General features: G+C 38.8%; 1 protein-coding gene across 3 annotated transcripts in view; it reads right to left on the reverse strand.

The window, feature by feature from the left end:
• MAP4K3 (mitogen-activated protein kinase kinase kinase kinase 3) overlaps nucleotides 1-20,530 on the reverse strand; it is a 130,513-nt gene that overhangs the window by 82,996 nt on the left and 26,987 nt on the right. For all 3 annotated transcript variants that reach the window (XM_090281187.1, XM_090281186.1, XM_090281185.1), the window contains exon 2: nucleotides 620-677. In XM_090281187.1, coding sequence (XP_090137313.1) covers nucleotides 620-677 — 58 coding nt within the window. The remainder of the gene's footprint in view (nucleotides 1-619; nucleotides 678-20,530) is intronic.

Raw genomic sequence — 20,530 nt, forward strand, 5'->3', positions numbered from 1 at the left:
GCGTTTTTAAGAGATGCTAAACAAGAGTGTATAGCTAGCTTAGAAAGAAATGGGTTTTACAAGGGGGTGGGAGAAATTTAGGAGAACATAGTAGCTGAAGCTGACAAAAAATATGGAGTAGTCTTAGGGGCTAACCAATAAGCAGCTCAAGCTGGAAGGTAACTACTAAGATAAAATGTGAGAGCGGGGTCTGTTGAGAAAAGTGAGACTCCGGACATGCCCAGGTTCACAGAGCAAGAGAGTGGGTCACAAAGAACGGGACTATGACCACCCAAATCTCAGTTCGCTTCTTCCCACTGCACCACACTGCCCCCTCATCACTGCACAATGTTAGCCTGGAAACATACCACTATCAATGTATGACAAGTATGCTCAATTGAGTTCAGAAGGAACAAAGTCTCTTTAGGAGTTCTCCCCCTTCCTCCAATTATTAGTAGTTTTTTTAGGGACGAGTTGAGCAAGATATCTACAAGTTTCCAAGAGGCAGAGGAAAGAGCAGATACTAGTCCTATTTCCCTGAAGATACTGGGAACAACAGAATGTTAATCAAACATCATTAAAATAAGTGTTAAAGATATCTATTGGCATACAGAAATAAGAAACATTAAATTTCAATTACCTGGTTCCAATTTTATTACTTTAATTGCTGCCAATTCACCAGTGTTAACATTCCGCGCCTAAAAAGAAGAAAAGATAATTGTGAAGAAAAGATTTCATTAAAATGTTATTAGCTGTTTATGTTCAATTATATGAAAAATTTTTTAAAGCAAGAAATGCAAAATTGATTTATACTTACAAACACTATGTTCTTTACAATGAATTTCATTATTAATTCAAGTATAAGTTTAATAATGATAATAATAACTAATATACACACAGGCCTTACTATGTACCAGGCACTGTTCTAAGTGTTTTACATCAATTCATTTAATCCTCAAAACAATCTTATGAAGTAGATACTCGTATTATTCCCATGTTGCAGATGTGAAAACAGAAGCACAGAGAAGCTAAAGAACTTGCCAAGGCCATGTAGCTAGTAAGCAGCAGTGCTGGGATTCCAACCCAGGCAGTCTGACTCCCAAGTCTGAGCTTCAAAGCATTACACTCTATTGCCATTCATTCAGCCTGGTTAAATTTTTGAATTTATTAACTATTCTTAAATGTGTTACTTTAAAAACCTTAGAATATGAAAAGCAAAAACCATGAAAACAGCCCCCTTGTATCTGTTTAAACACACCTGATGGTACAATCGAATCAATGCAAACCAAATATATTTTTATAAGCTGCATATTAAAAATCACTTTAAAAATTACGAGTGACAGAAACTGTTCAATTTGTATAAAAATGGCAGTAATTCTTTATCAACTAAACTGCTTTATAACTGAATTAGAACTTTAAACTATTTGAAACTGTTATAACATACTTGAGCTATTAACTAAAATGTAATAAATTAATTTTTATATCAACCAATGAAGACCAATATATGTGATTCCTTGATCACAGAAAGTTGCATTCATGTGACCAGAATTGTTCTTAGTTGCAACACTCTTATTAATGAACTGGTGATGATCAGTGAATCACTCACAAGGGACGATAATAGCATTAAGAGTGGAATCCTTCTAAGACTACTGGGGCATTAAAAATATTAGCCAAGGGTCTAGAAAGGTAGACAGATATGAAGACACAGCCATTGCTGAAACGTGAAATTTAACCTCTTAACTCAAAAAAAGAACAAAGCTATGAAAAGATCTCCCTATACAAATTAAAACAAAATTTGCAGGGAAAATTCATTCCTTCAGGAAAAAATACCCATAATAAACACATGAGGCCAATGTATGACACGTAGTACAAAACAGATTTCAACAGTTCTTTCAAACTAAATTTAATTTCCATTAAATGCAATAGACATTTCAAATAGTATAAGATTAAGTATTTCTTCCCTTTCCTACAATAACACACACAGACACACACACACAAATAAAAATAAAATCAGAATTACCATTATTCTGGAAGCATTTGGTAAAGGGGGCAGAGTGTACCTGAGTGTACCTGTAATATATTCAGGTATATCATATCAATGGTAGTCATGTATCTTCTCAAACACTATAAAAACTACTTGCTTTTTCTCACACTTCAGTATCTTCTCTCTGTTAGGCTCTTCCTTGATAGTGATACTCTGTCCTTTAACCCACATTTTTTTTTTGTACTTATCCAAATAAAATAAGACAAGATACTAGTCTCTCCAATTGTTAGTTCTCCATTTTAAAACCCTGCCATGGTTTTATTTTGTTTATAAAAAGAAACTGAGAGTATAAATGATTTCATTATGGAATAGATGAGAAAATGTGAACTCATAGAACCTAGTGATTATTTTTATAGATGAAGTTTTGTTCCAATTGACCACAAGAGGGCACACTCTCTATTGACAACACCAAGTTACAGTGTGCGTCCAAAATGGCTGCTGTAGAAAATACACTCTTCTATAAAGATTTATTAATTGTTAACATCAGCACACGTTTAACAAAAAAACTCTGACAGCAGTACTGATAAGTATTTTACCAAAGACAATATTCACTAGACTCGATTTTTGAATACAATTTTTCAAAACTTAAATCAGTCCAGAATTTTCCAAAGGTTAACAACAGTTTTAAAATTATGGTTCTCTAGAGTCAATAAGAAAACAAGACAGCTAAAATAACTACTGCTATTCCTGCCTTCTGAAATATTTTCCAATATATAACTTACTTAACAGAATTAAGATCATTCACAAAAAGGAAAGAAAAAAATTCTGAATGCTCATGAAATAATTTTAAGCTTTTATGCATTAAATCCGTGTTTATTAATAAAAGGTCATTAAAGCATGAGTCATCAAGAACCTTAGTCTTCTACATAAAAATACTAGTTATCTGTCTCTAAATTTAAAATAGTCAAGGTGACAAATTGAGGTAAGTTAAAAAATATTATTTCTAATACCCTGTAATTGATATTCTTTTTTTAGTCATCTAGAGAAATTCATTAGGAAAAAAAAATGAGCAAGGCAAATATTGTAAAATATCACCATGTATAGAGTTAAAATTTCCTAATTGAGTATCAGTAACATCAAGTTCTCAGACTTGCTCAGGGCAGAAAGCTGAAGATAAATACTCTAAGGATCTAGATCTTTTCTGCCACATTGCTGATTTGACCACCATTCTTCATATGCTCTCCAAGTGATGTTCAGATCATGTTCTTGGGTTTTTGCTTTAAAGGCAAAAACTCATATTCCCTGTCAGACAATTTAAATTTTTCACTAAATATAGCATTTTTATATAAGCTTTATTGGAATATAATTTACATACCACAAAGTTTAGTTTTAATATGTACAATCAAGTGGTTTTTAGCATATTCAGTTACATAACCATCATTACTATGTAAGTTTGGAATGTTTTCATCCCCCCAAAAAGAAACCCCAGATCCATTAAGCAGTCATTCCCTATTCTCCCCTCTCCAGTCCCTGAAAACCACCAGTCTACTTTCTGTCTCTATGAATTTGACTATTCTGGATATTTCATAGAAATAGGATCACACAAAATGTGGTCCTTTCACCAAGTGTAACATTTTCAGGGTCATCCATGTTGTATGTACCATGTTTCACTACTTCATTCATTTTGTTGCCAAATAACGCTTCACTTTATGGAAATACCACATTTTGTTTACCCCTCTATCAGTTGAAGGATATTTGGGTTGTTTCCACTTTTTGGCTATACAAATAATGCTTCTATGAATATTAGTGTATACATTTTTATGTGGACCTATGTTTTCAATTCTCTAGGGCACACACCCTCGTGTGGAATTGCTGAATCATATAGGAACCCTATGTTTAGCTTTTTGGAGAACTGTTGAACCATTTTCCAAAATCGCTGCACCACTTCCTGTTGTCACCAGCAAGGTATGAAGGTTTCAGTTTCTCCACATCCTTGCCAATATTTTTTATTTCTGTCATTTTTATTTTAGATATCCTTGGAGAAGTGGTATCTCACTGCTGTTTAACTTGCAATTCACTAATGACTAATGATGTTGAGCATCTTTTCATCATACCTAATTGGCCATTTGGATATCTTTCTTCTTTGAAGAAGTATCTACTCAAGTCTTTGCCAGTTTTAAATTGCATTATTTGTCTTTTCATTGTTGTATTTTAAAGAATTCTTTAGAGATCCTGCTATGTCTTATCAGTTACCTGATTTGAAAATATTTAATTTCATTCTGTGGGTGGTCTTCATTTTCTTGATGGTGTCCTTTGAAACACAAAATTTTAAAATTTTGATTAAGTCCAACTCATCTATTATTTTGTTACTTGTGCTTTCAGTATTGTAGCAAAAAAACCATTCCCTAAACCAAGGTCACAGTGATTTTTTCCTATGTTTTCCTCTAAGAGTTTTATAGTTTTAGCTCTTCCATTTAAGTCTATGATCCATCTTGAGCGAATTTTTGTACAGTGTCAGGTAAGGCTCCAATTTCATTCTTTTGCATGTGGATATTAGATTGTGAAATACAACACTGTAACTATAAAACTGTTTATTATTTGGCCCCTGTCTACCTTTCCAGTCATTCCCTAATTTGCACTTTATGCTTCAGCCAAACTAAACAACTTGCCACTCTCCAATGCTTTTCACACTTCTGCCCTTTTGGCACATACCGGGTAGCCAGCGCTTGCCCCAACTCCTTCCCCTGCCTAACTCCTAGATATTTTTAAAAGCTGTCAGCTTAAGTTATTATCCCTTTCCACAGCTTTTCCCTGCCCCTATTCTGGCTTAGGCATCACCCTCCCACATACTCCCATAAATCCTGGGTAATCTTTCTCACATGGCTGTGGGCTGGTGAGCAAAAATCCTGCATCTAGAACTAATCTCAGTTTAGAGGGGCTCTTGAAAACTATTATGGTTCAAAGCTGTCCCAGAATTTAGTTTGGTTCATTTAGCTTTTAGAAGCCATTCATATTAGAACTAGTTTGAAAAAGAATTCTTCTGAGATGACTTCATGTTGTCTGCTGTATTATTTCCAACTATCAGAAGAGGATTCCTGGTGTGAGAGCTGGAGTGAACCACATAATCCAGAAGTGATGATTAAGACACAGAAAAGCGTGCTAGGTACTACATAAAGTGAGTTAGAGACAGTCATTATCAATAAAAAAAATACCTGACCATCTACTATTACCACACACCTTTGGGTATTCAAAACTTAAATCTTCAGAAAGGGTTGTCCAACATGAATATAAAGGAAGGTTCTAAAATGGGAGTGAAGAAATGCAAAGTTTAATCCTGGCTCTGCTACTAACAAGCAATGGGACCTAAGCAAATAATGTCCCGTGTATCTTCTCCCAAGCTCCCTCCCTCCAATTTAAAAAGAAAGTAAAATTTACAAGAAAGTAAAGGAGACTATTTCTGACATTCTTTCTAATTCTAAAAGTCAATGTTTACATCAAATAATTTAAGTCTAAATTAACAAATTCCACATACAAACCAGCTGGCTGATTACAGAATAATCATAGAAGTTTAAAAAACAAAATACTAGGGATTAGTCAAGGAACTAGTATAAATGCGAGCTAAGTGTCGCTGGTTCGATCTTCCAGTCAGGGCACATCAGAGAAGGAAAACTCTGACTCCAAAAAACCTCCGCTGCCTTGCGGCATACCTCTTCAGGGGAAAGGCTAAGGGAGTAAACCCCGACAGAAAAATCCGGAGCCGGAGTCCCTAAGGTGGTTTGACGTTGTAGTCAACACCGGCAACTCCTGCGGCGCACCTGAAGCCAAGCTGTATTGACTCCGTCTTTCCCTTGGACCCTTCAGCTGCGAAGAGAGGGGGGGTCTGCTGCATGGGCAACAGCAGACCCTCCATATCACCCTGCCCAGGCTCTGTAGCTTCAGCTTCACTGGAGAGGACACTCCAGCGTCATCGCAAGATGTCGATTCAACACGGGAGGAGACAGATACCGTGTCACTCCTGAGTCGGACTGCACAGCCATTCTCGGCGGTGCAGATAGACACTTAAGAAGCTACACCATCGTCTCTCGAGACGGACGGCTGCCGACGACGACGACGACGACGACGAGGAGTATAAATGGGCATGGACAATGGGGTGGGGATTGACTGTAGGAGAAGAGGTGGGCGGGGTCAGGACAGCAATGGGGTAAAAAGTGGGACAACTGTAACAGAAAAACAATTAAAAAAAAAAAGTAGAAAAAGAAATACTGCCACTGATTTTAAGTGAACAGACTTATGATGGGACCCAGGAATCTGTATTTAAGGCTACCAAGGAGCTTATGATGTTCAGCCAGGTTTTGAGACCTGGTCTAAGGCACTGAGCCATTTGAATTGTCTTAAGTGTAAATACCAACTTCTAAGTCTGAAAAGGGGAATTACAGGGATGGTGTTATGAAGTAGACACCATTCAAGCAGAGGTCTGAAAAATGGGCTGGGTTAGAACAAGCACATAAGAGGGATGGGAAAGAGGATGTAGAAAGAAGCATGAGCAAAGGCACAGGGACAGAAAACAGGCTATTTTGAGTGTACTGGCAGGGCGAAACTTCAGGGTGCCTCCCATATAAGTACTCCCTTTCAGAGGAAAATGGCTAACCCACAGCCACAGCTGAAGAAACCATTTTGTTTGCTTTTCCACACTCACTTGGCATAGGTATGAGCCTACCACAAGGGCAACCAATTTACAGGAAAACTAACCACCAGGGTGACATACATCCCTGATGTGCCCAAGACATTCCCAGTTCATGTCTATTGTCTGAGCAGGGTAATAGTGGCCACTTCCACTCTCAGAATTACAATTACAATTTTATTTAATTTGGTAATCTTGATAAATTACAAGGTCACTCTAGCAAGAAATTCCGAGCTCACATGAAAAAGGAAATAGGCCTATCGGATTCTCAAATAGGAGTCAGCAAACATGGGGTTTTATTAATAAATAAAGTTTTATTGGAACACAGCCATGTTCATTTGTTTAAATATTAATGTCTATGGCTGATTTTACAATACAATGGTAGAACTGAGTAGCTAAGGAGATAGTCCAAATGGCCCACAAAGCCTCAAGTATTTACTGCCTGGCCCTCTACCGAAAAAAACTGAACCCCTGCTATAAACAGCACCACCCAATAAAACTTTCTGAATTAATAAAAATGTTCCATATCTGCACTATCCCATGTCACACGTAGCTACTGGCCAACTGAAACATGGCTAGTACAACTAAGGAACTAAATTTTATTTAATTGTGTATGAAATAAAGTATTTAAATATGGAAGTTTAAAATTTTTTAAATTAAGATATAATTGACATATAACTGCCTGGGTCAGTTTTAGGTGCACAACATAATGATTTGATATATGTATATATAACAAAATGATTATAATAATAAATTCAGTTAACATACATCATATGATATATAGTTACAACTTTTTTTCCAATGATGAGAATTTTTAAGATTCACTCTCTTAGTATCTTTCAAATATACATACACTGTAGTATTGTTAACCTATAGTGTTAACACCATGTTGTACATTACATCCCCAGGATTTATTTAGTTTATAACTAGAAAAAAAACTGACTTTTGAAAATATACTTCTAGTTGTTAGAACACATGTAGAAATCTGTGTAACCACCATCACCACCATCTGGAAACAGAGAAGTCCCATCAAAGCAAAACGCCCTTGAAAACTAGTCTTCCCTTACCCCAAATCCTGACAACCACTATTTTGTTCTTTGCCAGTAGTTTTGTCTTTTCAAGAATTTCATATAAATTAAATCATTCATATGTAAGTTTTTGAGACAGTCTTCTTTCGCCAAATTGCTGGACGTGTTACTAGTCTGTTCCTTTTTATTGCTGAGCATTCCATTGTACAAATACAGCCACGTGTGGCAAGAGCAGAGAAGACAATACATGCCGAGAGAAAAATAAAGAGACCTGAGAAAGGAACAGATCTCCAAAGCTGCCGGAATTCATGATGACTTTCCAGTTCCATATCACATGGATCCTTACAATAGCCTCTCTTTTCTTGAATTAACTTGAATGGCTCTGTTTCTTAAAACCAGATTATTAAAGATCTAAATTTCTAGGACTATATGATAGTTATTGCAAAAAGAAAAACAGATTGAGACTATCGTACTAACTTTTTAAAAAATGCACCTTGCTAATGAGCGAATATATATGTGGAAGATAATATGTGAGTGACAAAAGATATCAATAAGTTATAATTCAAAAAACAAGTGGTGGCAAGGATGTGTAGAAAAAAGAAAACCCTCATGCACTGTTGGTGGAAAGCAGTATAGAGTTACATCAAAGATTAGAAATGTTGCGACAACATGGATGGAACTAGAGAGAATTGTGCAAAAAAAAAAAAAAGATTAGAAATGAAAATGTCAATTTAATTAATAATATGGAAAAAACTTATCAGTGGCATTAAGTCTGGGTAAGGATAAGGGACTAGGTAACCAAATGCCAACTTCCCACTACAGAAGCAACAGCAGCAGCATCTCTACCCAAAAAAGGCTCAAACTCCAGTGTGTATAAAAATCACCTAAGGTTTTGCTTTTGAAAATGTTACACTAGGAATGAAAGTCCCTCCCACTACAAATACTTAGATATGGCTGACAATATACAACAAATATTCTTTTATGTGCACTGCTGAATTCAACAAGAAAAAAAATCCACAGAAGGCAAAAATAGAAAAACAGTAATTAGCTCAAAAATAAAACAAATCTGCCCTGGCCGGCTGGTTGGAGCGTTGTCCCTTACAACAAAAGGTTGCGATTTGGACTCCCAAGTCAGGGCACATACCTAAGCTGTGGGTTCAATTCCTGTTGGGGCACGTCCGGGAGGCAACTGATCAATATTTCTCACATTGATGTTCTTCTCTCTCTCTCAAATCAATAAACACATACTCGAGTGTAGATTAAAAAAAAATTAAATCAAATAAAAAAATGTTGAATGCATTTATTGGATAAAATCATAGTAGTGAGAGCTAAAGCCATGACCTTAGCTTAAACTTGGAATCTACAGACTTGAATTTTGATTTTTATCAGAAGTGGTGAAAGCTGTAATTGAGACTACTGCATAAAATTAGCAATGCCCTTGAAAGTCCACACTCCTCAGTGAAGGGGGGAAGGGATGTTCATTGACAAAGACAGAATTTAAAAAAAACCAACTGTTTGAATCAAGCCTTCACTGGAATGGAGTCCCCTGAAAATTAATAATTACAAGCCTGTTCTCAGTTGTGTATAAATTTACACTTCCTGCAAGGGCTAGAAGCCTCAAGCCAAAAAATGAATTTGAGTTGTTTTTGGGCTTCTATCAGAAAGAGAAGCAAATTCCCTGCAGTGAAACACACCTTCAGCTCATGCCCTAGGAGATTCCTAAGTATTAGTATCAACCAAATATGAGATAAAAACAAAATTATCAAACCAAAAGGAAATAAACCACCAGAGTAGTAAAAGTTATGGACAACAATTATATTTGCAAGAAGTTCAAATTTCGGAATTAACAGATACATAATATAAATTTACAATAAAATATAACGTTTACAGAAATGAAAGGAGTTATTAAATACATAGGCCAGAAACAAAAATGACGTAGCAAACATGAAAATATGAACCTAGCAGAACTTTGACATAAAAAATACAATCCTTAAAATTAAAAAAACTAATTGGGATAGACAGAATTAGTAAACAAACTGAAAAATCTCAACAGCAAGGAGAGACAAAGAGGAGATATGAAAGAGATTATGAGACATTTTAAAATCATCTAATCTCATAATATCATTTCATGAAAGAGAGATTAACACACATCTAATTCAAGTTTCAGAACGAAAGAAGGGAGAAAAATAGAGAAGCCATAGTTCAAGGGATAGCGGCTGAGATTTTTCCAGGATGGATAGAAGACATAAGACCTCAGATTCAAGAGACACAACCCCAAGAAAGATAAATAAAAAAGAAATATACAGCCAAACACATCATATGAAACTGCAAACACCAAAGACACAGAGGTGACCTTTAAAATAAGTCAGAGAAAATGAGTCAAATTATCTACAAAGGAACAACAACTAGACCTCTCAGAGAAACAATTAAGAATAATACTGTGCTGAGAGAAATTAAGTCAATCTAGAATTATACTCCCAGGTAAAACATCACTCAAGGAACAGGACAAAAAAAAAAGGACACTATTTTGACAAAAACTGAGTTTACTACCAAAAGGCATGCAATACATTTTTCTGAACATATATTTCAGGATTAAAAAAAAAAGCTCAGAAAGAAAGTCTAAAATACAAGAAGGAATAAAAAAATAATTCAGCAACCTTGGGTTGATAAAAACATACACTGATAATTGTAGAGAGCAATAATAATGTCTAACTTATGCAATTTTTTAAAAGCTAGAACTTTTTGAAAAGCTAGAACAAATACTGAACAAAACGCATGTAAATAGTAAGGTGTGATTGACATTAATGTGTTCTAAGGACCTTGTACTGTTTGGGAAATATTTAGAATTTGTAAGTAATTTGGGGTTTTAGGTTAAAAATATGTATTAAATTATTAAGAACAACACTGGCCCTGGCCGGGTGGCTCAGTTGGGTGGAACGTCATTCCATATACCAAAGGGCTGTGGGTTTGATCTCTCGTTGGGGTGTATGTATATGGGAGGCAACCAATCGATGTTTCTCTCTTACATCAATATTTCCCTTTATTTTTAAAACCAATAAACATATCCTTGGGTGAGGATTAAAAAAAAAAAAAGAGTAACAGTGGGAGTGTTGTTAGGAGAGAAGGTTGGGAGGGTAAGCAGTTAAAATGAGTCGCAAACAAAAAAGGTAGAAGGCAGTAACAACCAGTGCTGACAATCACAGAAAATAAGTCAGAGGGCAGTAAGATTAAAGCCTTGCTGTACATGTGCAGGGTACATGAAAATGTGCAAAAGAGCATTCTAAAATATACCTGGAAGTGAAAATGTGTGATTAACCAAGGAAAATACTTCAAAGATTAATGAGGAGGATAAACTGGTATACCAAGTATCAAAACATACTAAAAAGACAGTAATTAGAAAAGTGTGTTTCTGACACAGGAACAAATTAGTGTCCAAATCTGGAATATGACAAAGATAGCAATTTGAATCAGCAGTGAAAAAACACTTTTAGAACAACTCTATTCAGCTGGAGGAAAAAAAGTCAGACTGTGATCTTATGCTATACATAAAAATAAATTCAGATGTTTTAAGACTTAAATGTAAAAGGCAAAATTGAGATACTAGAAGAAAAGATAGTGCATTTTGATAATCATTTAGGGCTTCTCAAACAACATATGAATCTAGAAATCACAGAGAAAAATAGTAACATATTTGACCACATACAAACTAGGGATTCTATATGGAAAAATAAGTTAAGTAGAAAATGGACAAAGGATGATACTAAATAGCAATTTATCATAAGAAATATAAAAAATAAGCAAAAAAATCAAAGAACGTAAATTAAAACAATAAAATACGCATTTTGGCATATCGGTTTGGCAAAATTCAAATGAGTGATATTAATGAAGAATGTGAATGGAAAAAACATGGGGAAAAGACATCCTCATATATTCATGATAGGGTATTATACTGGAACAATAACTAGTATTCCCAGTTTAAAACAAATACCCTTCGACCCAGTAATTTCACCTCTAACAATCTGTTTCATAATTATTCTAAAAATGTACAAATATGTGTACATGAGTGTTTGCTATAGCAATATTTAAAACTAAAAACAACTTAAATGTCCATCATTACGAAAATGATCAATAAAATTATGGTAAATTCATACTGTGTAATACCAAAATTGGGCTGGCCTGGCAGAGGGTCCCTGGTTTATTCTTTGGGTGTTCTAGAGGGAACAGGCTATGAGGCAGAAGCCTGTCATTCTTCCAAAGTTGTGTAGTTTTTGTATTTTATGCTGTTTTAGTTTGTAACTAGCCCTATAGAAATAAGGTGATTAAAACAGGGGGAAATGATAGCAGGGCCCAGGTGTTAGAGTTTAGCCTTAATTGATAGGCTTAAGTAATTGAAGCTGTGACTGGATAGACTTTCTTTATCACCAAACCTTTGCTTCTGGAATTTTGCCTAGAGGGTGGCGGCAGGCAGCAGGACCCCAAATTGCTTTTCGGTAGCATAACTACTATTGAATCAAGATTAAAGCATTTCCATCTCCCTAAAAATTATCCTGTGTCTTGTTGTATCATCCTTTCCTCTAGCCCCATAGCCCAAGGCAACCAGTGATCTACTTTCTGTCTCTATAATTTTGCATTTTCTAGAACTTCATGTAGACTTTTATGCTTTGCTTCTTTCACTTAGCGTAATGCTTTTTGAGATTCATTTGTGTTGTTTTGTGTATCAGTATTTTGATCTTTTTTATTGCTGTGGATGTCTGTGACGCGATATTCTAGCGTCCGCATCGTTTAGAGCTGCGACTCAGAACATGGCAGGTTCCTAGAAGCCGCTTTCGGCATCAGTGGGCGGCGGCGCGTGGACTTGCAAGCGTGGGGCGCGGGACCAACCGACGCCACTTCGTGTTGGACAGTGGAAGCTGGAGAGCCGGGCTATTCGGACTGAGCCAATTGGTTTCCATGGATCTCAATAGTGCCAGCACTGTTGTTCTTCAAGTCTTAACTCAGGCCACCAGTCAGGATACTGCTGTGTTAAAGCCAGCTGAGGAGCAGTTGAAACAGTGGGAAACACAGCCAGGTTTTTATTCAGTGTTGCTGGTAAGTTGCTTAAAAATAGTTATTATTTTTAATAAAATGAGACACTATTCTATTGTTTTAAAAACCTACTTGTGTTGGTGGTTTACTTAGTGAAACTGATCCAAATGTTTGGCTGCCATTGCACTGCCATTTACTAATTCGAGGCATGGCACTTGGAGGACATTTAAGAGATGTTTATTGTTGGGTGAGTATACCCAAGCAGGGTATTGGTAGTATCTGCTTAGAAGGTTACACTGCCAGTTTTCTATTTTAGCCTGTAAATGCTGCCCTCAAGACTGTAAAGGAGGAAAGAGGAAGGACATCTCTAAAATCAGAGAAGGAAAACTCTGACTCCAAAAAACCTCCGCTGCCTTGCGGCATACCTCTTCAGGGGAAAGGCTAAGGGAGTAAACCCCGACAGAAAATCCGGAGCCGGAGTCCCTAAGGCGGTTTGACATTGTAGTCAACACCGGCAACTCCTGCGGTGCACCTGAAGCCAAGCTGTATTGACTTTGTCTTTCCCTTGGACCCTTCAGCTGCGAAGAGAGGGGGGGTCTGCTGCATGGGCAACAGCAGACCCTCCATATCACCCTGCCCAGGCTCTGTAGCTTCAGTTTCACTGGAGAGGACACTCCAGCGTCATCGCAAGATGTCGACTCAACACGGGAGGAGACAGATACCGGTTATAAGCTCATCCGATTGGCGAAGGAAACGAGCGCCAGGGGTCTCCTCTGACGGTGGGAGAGGTCATCGCACCTCACTGGACAGCTACTGTCTCGCCATGGCTCGCCTGCCCCACTGGGTGCGTGGGGATCAGAGAGGCGCCTCTTGAAAAGTGGGCCACAAAACACCCGCACCAGTTAATTCCAAGCAAACAACAAGAAAGAAGCCTCCGGCTCTTCGCCTCGCTAGCTGGAACATCAGGACCATGTGCCCCGGACTTACTGCAGACCTTCCGTGGATCAAGGGTGCCAGGAAAACCGCTGTCATCGATAGGGAACTGGCACGATTAAACATCGACATTGCGGCTGTACAGGAGACCCGGTTGGCCGACAACGGAACTATCAGAGAAACCAACTACACCTTCTACTGGCAAGGGAAGTCTCCGGACCAACCAAGACAGCACGGTGTTGGGTTCGCTGTGAAGAACACGCTTGTTAACTCCATAGAGCCACCCACAGGAGGCACAGAGAGATTACTTACCCTCCGACTGTCAACAACTTTTGGCCCAGTCAGCATTCTTAGCGCGTATGCCCCAACCCTCTGCGCCACCACCGAAGAGAAAGAACAGTTCTACCATGCACTGGACGAAGCGTTATCCAAGATTCCCAGAAGTAACGCTCTCTATCTCCTTGGAGACTTCAACGCAAGAGTAGGAGCCGACCACATGGCCTGGCCCACCTGCCTTGGAAACTTTGGGAGAGGAAAGATCAATGAGAATGGTCAGCGACTGCTTGAGCTTTTGTGTCACCACGGCCTGTGCGTGACAAACACATTCTTCAAGTGCAAAGAGATCCACCAGGTGTCATGGAGGCACCCCCGCTCCCGTCATTGGCACCAGCTTGACCTCGTCATCACCAGAAGAACGGATATTGGCAGCACCCTCCTCACCCGCAGCTACCACAGTGCAGACTGCGACACGGACCATGCCCTCGTGGTAAGCAAGGTGCGCATAATGCCGAAGAGGTTGCACCACTCCAAGATGAAGGGTCGCCCACGCATCAACACCAGTTGTGCCAGCAACCCAGTTAAGACCCAGCAATTCATCAACAAGATGGAAGATGCACTCGGCGAGGGAGTGGCGGCAGATGACATTATCGAATCCAATTGGCCACGTCTCCGCGACGCCATATACAACTCCGCCATTATTGCTTACGGGAAGAAAGAGCGGAAGAACGCTGACTGGTACGAGGCTCACTGGGAAGAAATGGAACCCGTGATCGAGGCTAAGAGGAAGGCCCTACTGGCTTACAAGGTCACGCCCACTCCCAGTACACTTCAAGCTCTACGGGCTGCCAGGAACAAAGTCCAGAAGACCGCCCGCCACTGTGCCAACACCTATTGGCTAAACCTGTGCAGAAGCATTCAGGAAGCCGCCGATATAGGCAACGCACGAGGAATGTATGAGGGTATCAAGAAGGCAACAGGCCCAATCCCCTCCAAGATCGCCCCCCTTAAGTCCAAGACAGGTGAGGTCATCACTGACCAGGAACAGCAAATGCGGCGGTGGACCGAGCACTACCTCGAGCTGTACGCAACGAAGAACACCGTAACAGACACTGCTCTTAACGCCATCCCAGACCTACCAGTCATGGAGGAGCTAGACACCCCACCTACTGTGGCAGAGCTCGGCAAAGCCATCGACCGCCTTGCTTGCGGGAAAGCACCAGGAAGCGACGGAATCCCTCCAGAAATCCTAAAGAGCGGGAAACCAGTCCTGCTACAGCCGCTCCACCATCTACTCTGTCTCTGCTGGAAGGAGGGTTACATCCCCCAGGATATGAGAGACGCCAACATTATCACCATGTACAAGAACAAAGGAGACCGCAGCGACTGCAACAACTACCGGGGCATCTCTCTCCTCAGCGTCGTCGGCAAAGTATTCGCCCGGGTCGCTCTTGCCCGCCTGCAGACCCTTGCTTCCTGCGTCTACCCAGAGTCCCAGTGTGGCTTCAGAGCTGGCCGATCAACAGTGGACATGATCTTCTCCCTACGCCAGCTGCAGGAGAAGTGTCACGAGCAGCATAAACCACTCTACCTCGCCTTTATTGACCTCACGAAGGCGTTTGATCTGGTCAGTCGAAGCGGACTCTTCAGCTTGCTACGGAAGATTGGCTGTCCACCACATCTGCTTGCTGTGGTCATGTCCTTTCACGACAACATGCACAGCACGGTGTCCTACAACGGCGCAACCTCTGAGGCCTTCCCAGCCACATGAGGTGCCTGCGACGCGTCCTGCATGTCGCCTGGCAGGATAAGGTCCCCAACACCGAGGTGCTGAAGCGAGCCAATATGAGCAGTTTGCATGCAGTTCTTAGCGAGAGACGCCTCAGGTGGCTCGGCCATGTCAAAAGAATGGATGCAGGCCGTATCCCCAAAGACCTCCTCTACGGCGAGCTAGCAGAAGGCAAGAGGACGACAGGGCGCCCAAAACTGCGGTTCAAAGACATCTGCAAAAAGGACATGACACAATGCTCCATCAATCTCAACACATGGGAAGTTCAAGCAGATGACCGCCTAGCCTGGAGGCTCGCGGTCAGGCAAGGTACGTCACGCGCGGAGGCTGCGCGCAACGAGGAGGCGGTCCAGAAAAGATCGAGGCGGAAGCAGCGTCAACAGCAGCAACAACAGCCATCTGCCTTCACCTGTACCAAGTGCGGCAGGGATTGTCACTCCCGAGTCGGACTGCACAGCCATTCTCGGCGGTGCAGATAGACTCTCAAGAAGCTACGCCATCGTCTCTCGAGACGGACGGCTGCCGACGACGACGAATACCATAAAAAGTAGAGCCTTCTATACTACCATAATGAGATCTCCACAGCATGGTATTGCATAATAATATAGTATTAAGAATAACAAAACTGCATGTATGAGTATGTAGTATACACGCACAGTTCACACACGTATAGAAAAGCTGTAGAAATGTATATATACCAGTAACTAGTAGTTAAATATAGGTAACAAGAAGGAAGGGTAGAACGGACTCTCTTTTTTTCAGTGTGTTGTTTGTTTTTTTAAGCATGAATTATTAGAAATAAAAGTAAAGCAAAACTATAAAAACGTGCTAACAACTTTTAAAAGTACTATAACAATCTACATACAACATAAAGAACTGCACACTAAAAAACCAAGGATGTGATACATCTACAAATTTAAAGTAAATTATTCAAAGTATTGGCAGATTCTCAATATCTGAAGGCTTTAAGAGTACCATATCATGCAGAGGGCAACAGAAATGCAGAGATTTGAGTTTTATGGTTTTCCACGAAGACCGAAGAGAATGTAATGCCCCTCAGACTTCTAATTGAAAAGGCATAGATTGTATTTTCCAGTTAGTAATCTTGGTATTTCAAAATAAGGGTATTTAAAAATTAAATATAAGGCAAACAACAACTCATGAGATTGACAGAACGATTATGGTACATTGTCAGAGCACTCACTTCAGATCATGGTGTAGCTCTTCACCAAGTTTTGCAATGCTGATACCAGGCTGTTTCAGTGATGCTTACCAACTTCCACTCTAGCAACAATACCTAGAGTAAAGCAGATGAAAACCTGCAATCTCTTTTATGCGTGCCTGTTAATATCACAGGCGCTCAGAAAGTATGATCAAATCTTTGATGATTATAAAATATCCTATAACCTTCAAGAAGTATCATATTTGCTAATTACCTAAGTACAGGCTAACAAGGTATTTTTTTGTTCCTAAAAGGGTCTTTTTTTGTATCTTGAATAAAATATTAACTCATAACCTAGAGTATATTTTTAACACTAACACAGCAAGATAGTAGTTTTATGTAATTTCACAGTTTTCCTGCCTGAGAATGTTTTGTCCCTGATTCAATATATGAACCACAGTATTGCTCAAAATATGAATATGTTTATAATGATAATGATGATAGCACCACACCAGCAATAAACACAGAGGAATCATCTCTAACTGAGCACTTACTACATGCCAGGCATTGTGCCAAAAGCTTATGTGTAAAGCTCAGTAGGCAGTCATTATTATTACTAAATCTATTTTATAGATAACATAACAAGTACTCAGAGAAGTTAATGACTTTGAACCTAGGCTATCTTGATTCCAAAAAGCTATAGTCTTAAATCATCAACGTTACCAATAACCAGGAATGTTATTCAAAAATGACTCTTTGAAAATGAATATTCACTATGTAAATGCTATATACACTTTCAATTGCCCTATATAAAGAATTGATTGTGAATTTCATTTGAGCCTAGATTTCACTGTTGAGGAAAACATTAGGGAAAGCTTAAAAATTCACCCATTGCTTTACTTATCAAATATGGAGTGCCAGGTGCTGTGCAAGATGTTCTTTATAATGAGCTCTGGGGGAAAGACAGTCTAATGTAGAAGAAAGACAAAGGACTGGAAATTGTGATACAGTGCTGTAAAAATAAGTGGGAGGATATCTTCATTAGATAATAAGGAAGAGAGAGAAGGATTCTCTGATACAATTGTGATCTGATATTACATGTGAAATATATAGTTTTGTGTAAGATTTTGTGCCTTTCAAGTACAAATACATAAAAATATCATTTTAATTTCCTAACTCCTAATTTTCTGAAGCAAAAATAAAAAAAGATTGATTCTACTGTGATAGCAATTAAAATCTATCATTTGAGTTGGCATTAAGAGCTGATATAATACTAGTAGCGCAGACATACACTGATTAAACAACTTTCTAGCACTCTAACTTCACTTTTAAAAAAAAGAATGTAAGGCAATGTTTTCATTAAAGAAATAAAAGCAAGTTATAATTAAGGACTAACACAGTATACAATAAACCCACCTGCAAAGGGCTCTCCATTTTGTGAAAAATACCACAGAAACCAAGAGTGGAAACTGATAGCTTGCTGTTGACAAATCTAAAAAGTGGATTTTACCAAACAACCTACATACACATACACTTTTAACTCCTAATATCTTTAATCAGCCTATAGCAAGTGGCTTTTTTCATTACCTGATGCTACTAGCCTTCTGTTTCCCTTTTGTCTCACATAATGCAAGCAACCATCAGACTATCACTAACTACGTTAAATCTAAAAAGGGAAATGGAATGCCTCTGAAACTATTCTCCTATACAATAGAGAAATTATATAATTTTACTTGACTAGCCACACTACTAGCTTCCTTTCTCACTATCAAGCACCATCCAATTTGTCTTTAACAGTTCACAGCCTCTGTTTTTTTCAGGTTGAATATAATTTCTCAAACAAAAGGATATTCACATTATGCTGTTTGTCCATTATCATTTATCGCTGTGACATAACAAGATTTTGTTTGCTAATATCTACTGTGGCACTCTACACTTACTCAAATTTTCAATTTTCTCACTTTTCTCACACTCCTCATACAAAAACCAGAAACCCAAACATGCTATATTACAAAGGGCTCTGGAAAACACATTATCAAATAATTCTTTCCATCTGTTTAGTTAAGATAGAGAGAGAGGGTGAGAGAAAGAGAAAGGAGGGAGTGAGATTTCAATTACTCTTTGAAATATTTCCTGATATAAATGCTTTATTTAAAACCTGAAAAGTTTATTACCTATTAGAGCTGTTTAAAAAGTTCAAGATGATCAACATTGTGCCTACTGTGTAGAATATTCTGTATGTTTAAATATTAAAATATCAGAAAAACAGGAAACTATAAGTATTTTAATATTAATATTCCAGAGTCTCCTTGGGCAAAATAAAGTAAAAGACAGTTCAGTTTGTTTCTGAACTTCTAGGGATATTTTTTACTCAAGACAATGTGCTTTAGCTTAAAGCCGCAAGTTTGTAATAGATCAGGGAAAATAAGCACTTTTAAAAGAACAATTTTAGCAAGAATACTAGCCCAGAAACAGTGTCCTCTCTTTACTTCTTATTAGACACCATTCTTACTATCTGAGGAATATAGATCTCTATTTCTAAAATGTAAAAGGCCAGAAAACTCTTCAAGTAAGGTCTACCAATACAAAGTCTCTGACAGGCTCAGTATAAACCTGCCTTGAAACACTTATATTAGTTAAGCCTTCTAGATTCCCTATACTTGCTATATAAACAAAAAAAGAAACAAAAAAGCAACACAAGAACTGTATAGACTCAATAAAGCTTCTATCAGATATATTATAAATAATTATTAAATTATTTAAAAACAAGTGTACTGACTCAGTTGACTTAAGTTACACCACATACCAGTAAATGTCTGAATTTCATAACACATTCAACAAGTAAAAACTTTGAAATTTCAAGTCAAATAAAGAAATGATTCCTTTTCAACTCGCTAGGCTTCATCATGCTACACAGCAACAGCAGGAAAAAATGTATAGTCTAACAAGGTCTCTCAAAATAGACTTATGGGGGGACTTCCGGCCAAGATGGAGGCCTAGACTGACACACTCCGTCTCGCTCCACAACTAAGGACTACAACTATCGCAAAACCAGAAGTAATCAGAAGTTCCAGAAAATAAAGACACAAGGAAGTCCAACATATGAAGTTATAAACAAGTGGTGCTCGTCTGGACGGGTAGGAGGGGTGAAGCTGGGATGGAGAGATAAAGCTGTGCTGGGGCGGCAGCAGGACAGCAGTAAGCACAGACACCTGTATTTAAGGGGAGGCGAGAAGCACCAGGGGAGCACCCTTGGCTGCAGTCCAGACCCGTAAGTAAGCTCGCGATTCCAACGCCGGGGAAGGCAGATCCCCATTGCCTTGGACTGTGAGGCCCAGAGGACATGCGGATGGAGGAGGAGGCTCTTGGTCTCTCAGCGGAGCGTGACAGCAGGAATCCATCTTGGACCCCCGCCCCCACACAAAGCGCCACAGCGTGGTGAGAAGGGTCTTGGTAGTAACTAGTGCACAAGGCTCCGCCCCCTATAGCATAGGAGGTATGACAGCCCCGCCCAAGAAGGAAAGGTAAACAAACCTGTCAGGATGGCAGAGATAATGATAGAGATACCAATCATGCAGCTGACCAGAAAACAAATACACAAATTAACGGACAAACAGATAGATAATCTTTAATCTTTCTGAGGCTCAGTTCAGAGCTATAGTTATAAGGCAGC

This window comes from Furipterus horrens, unplaced genomic scaffold (assembly GCF_987537825.1).
Source record: "Furipterus horrens unplaced genomic scaffold, mFurHor1.1.pri manual_scaffold_6, whole genome shotgun sequence".
Lineage (NCBI taxonomy): Eukaryota > Metazoa > Chordata > Mammalia > Chiroptera > Furipteridae > Furipterus > Furipterus horrens.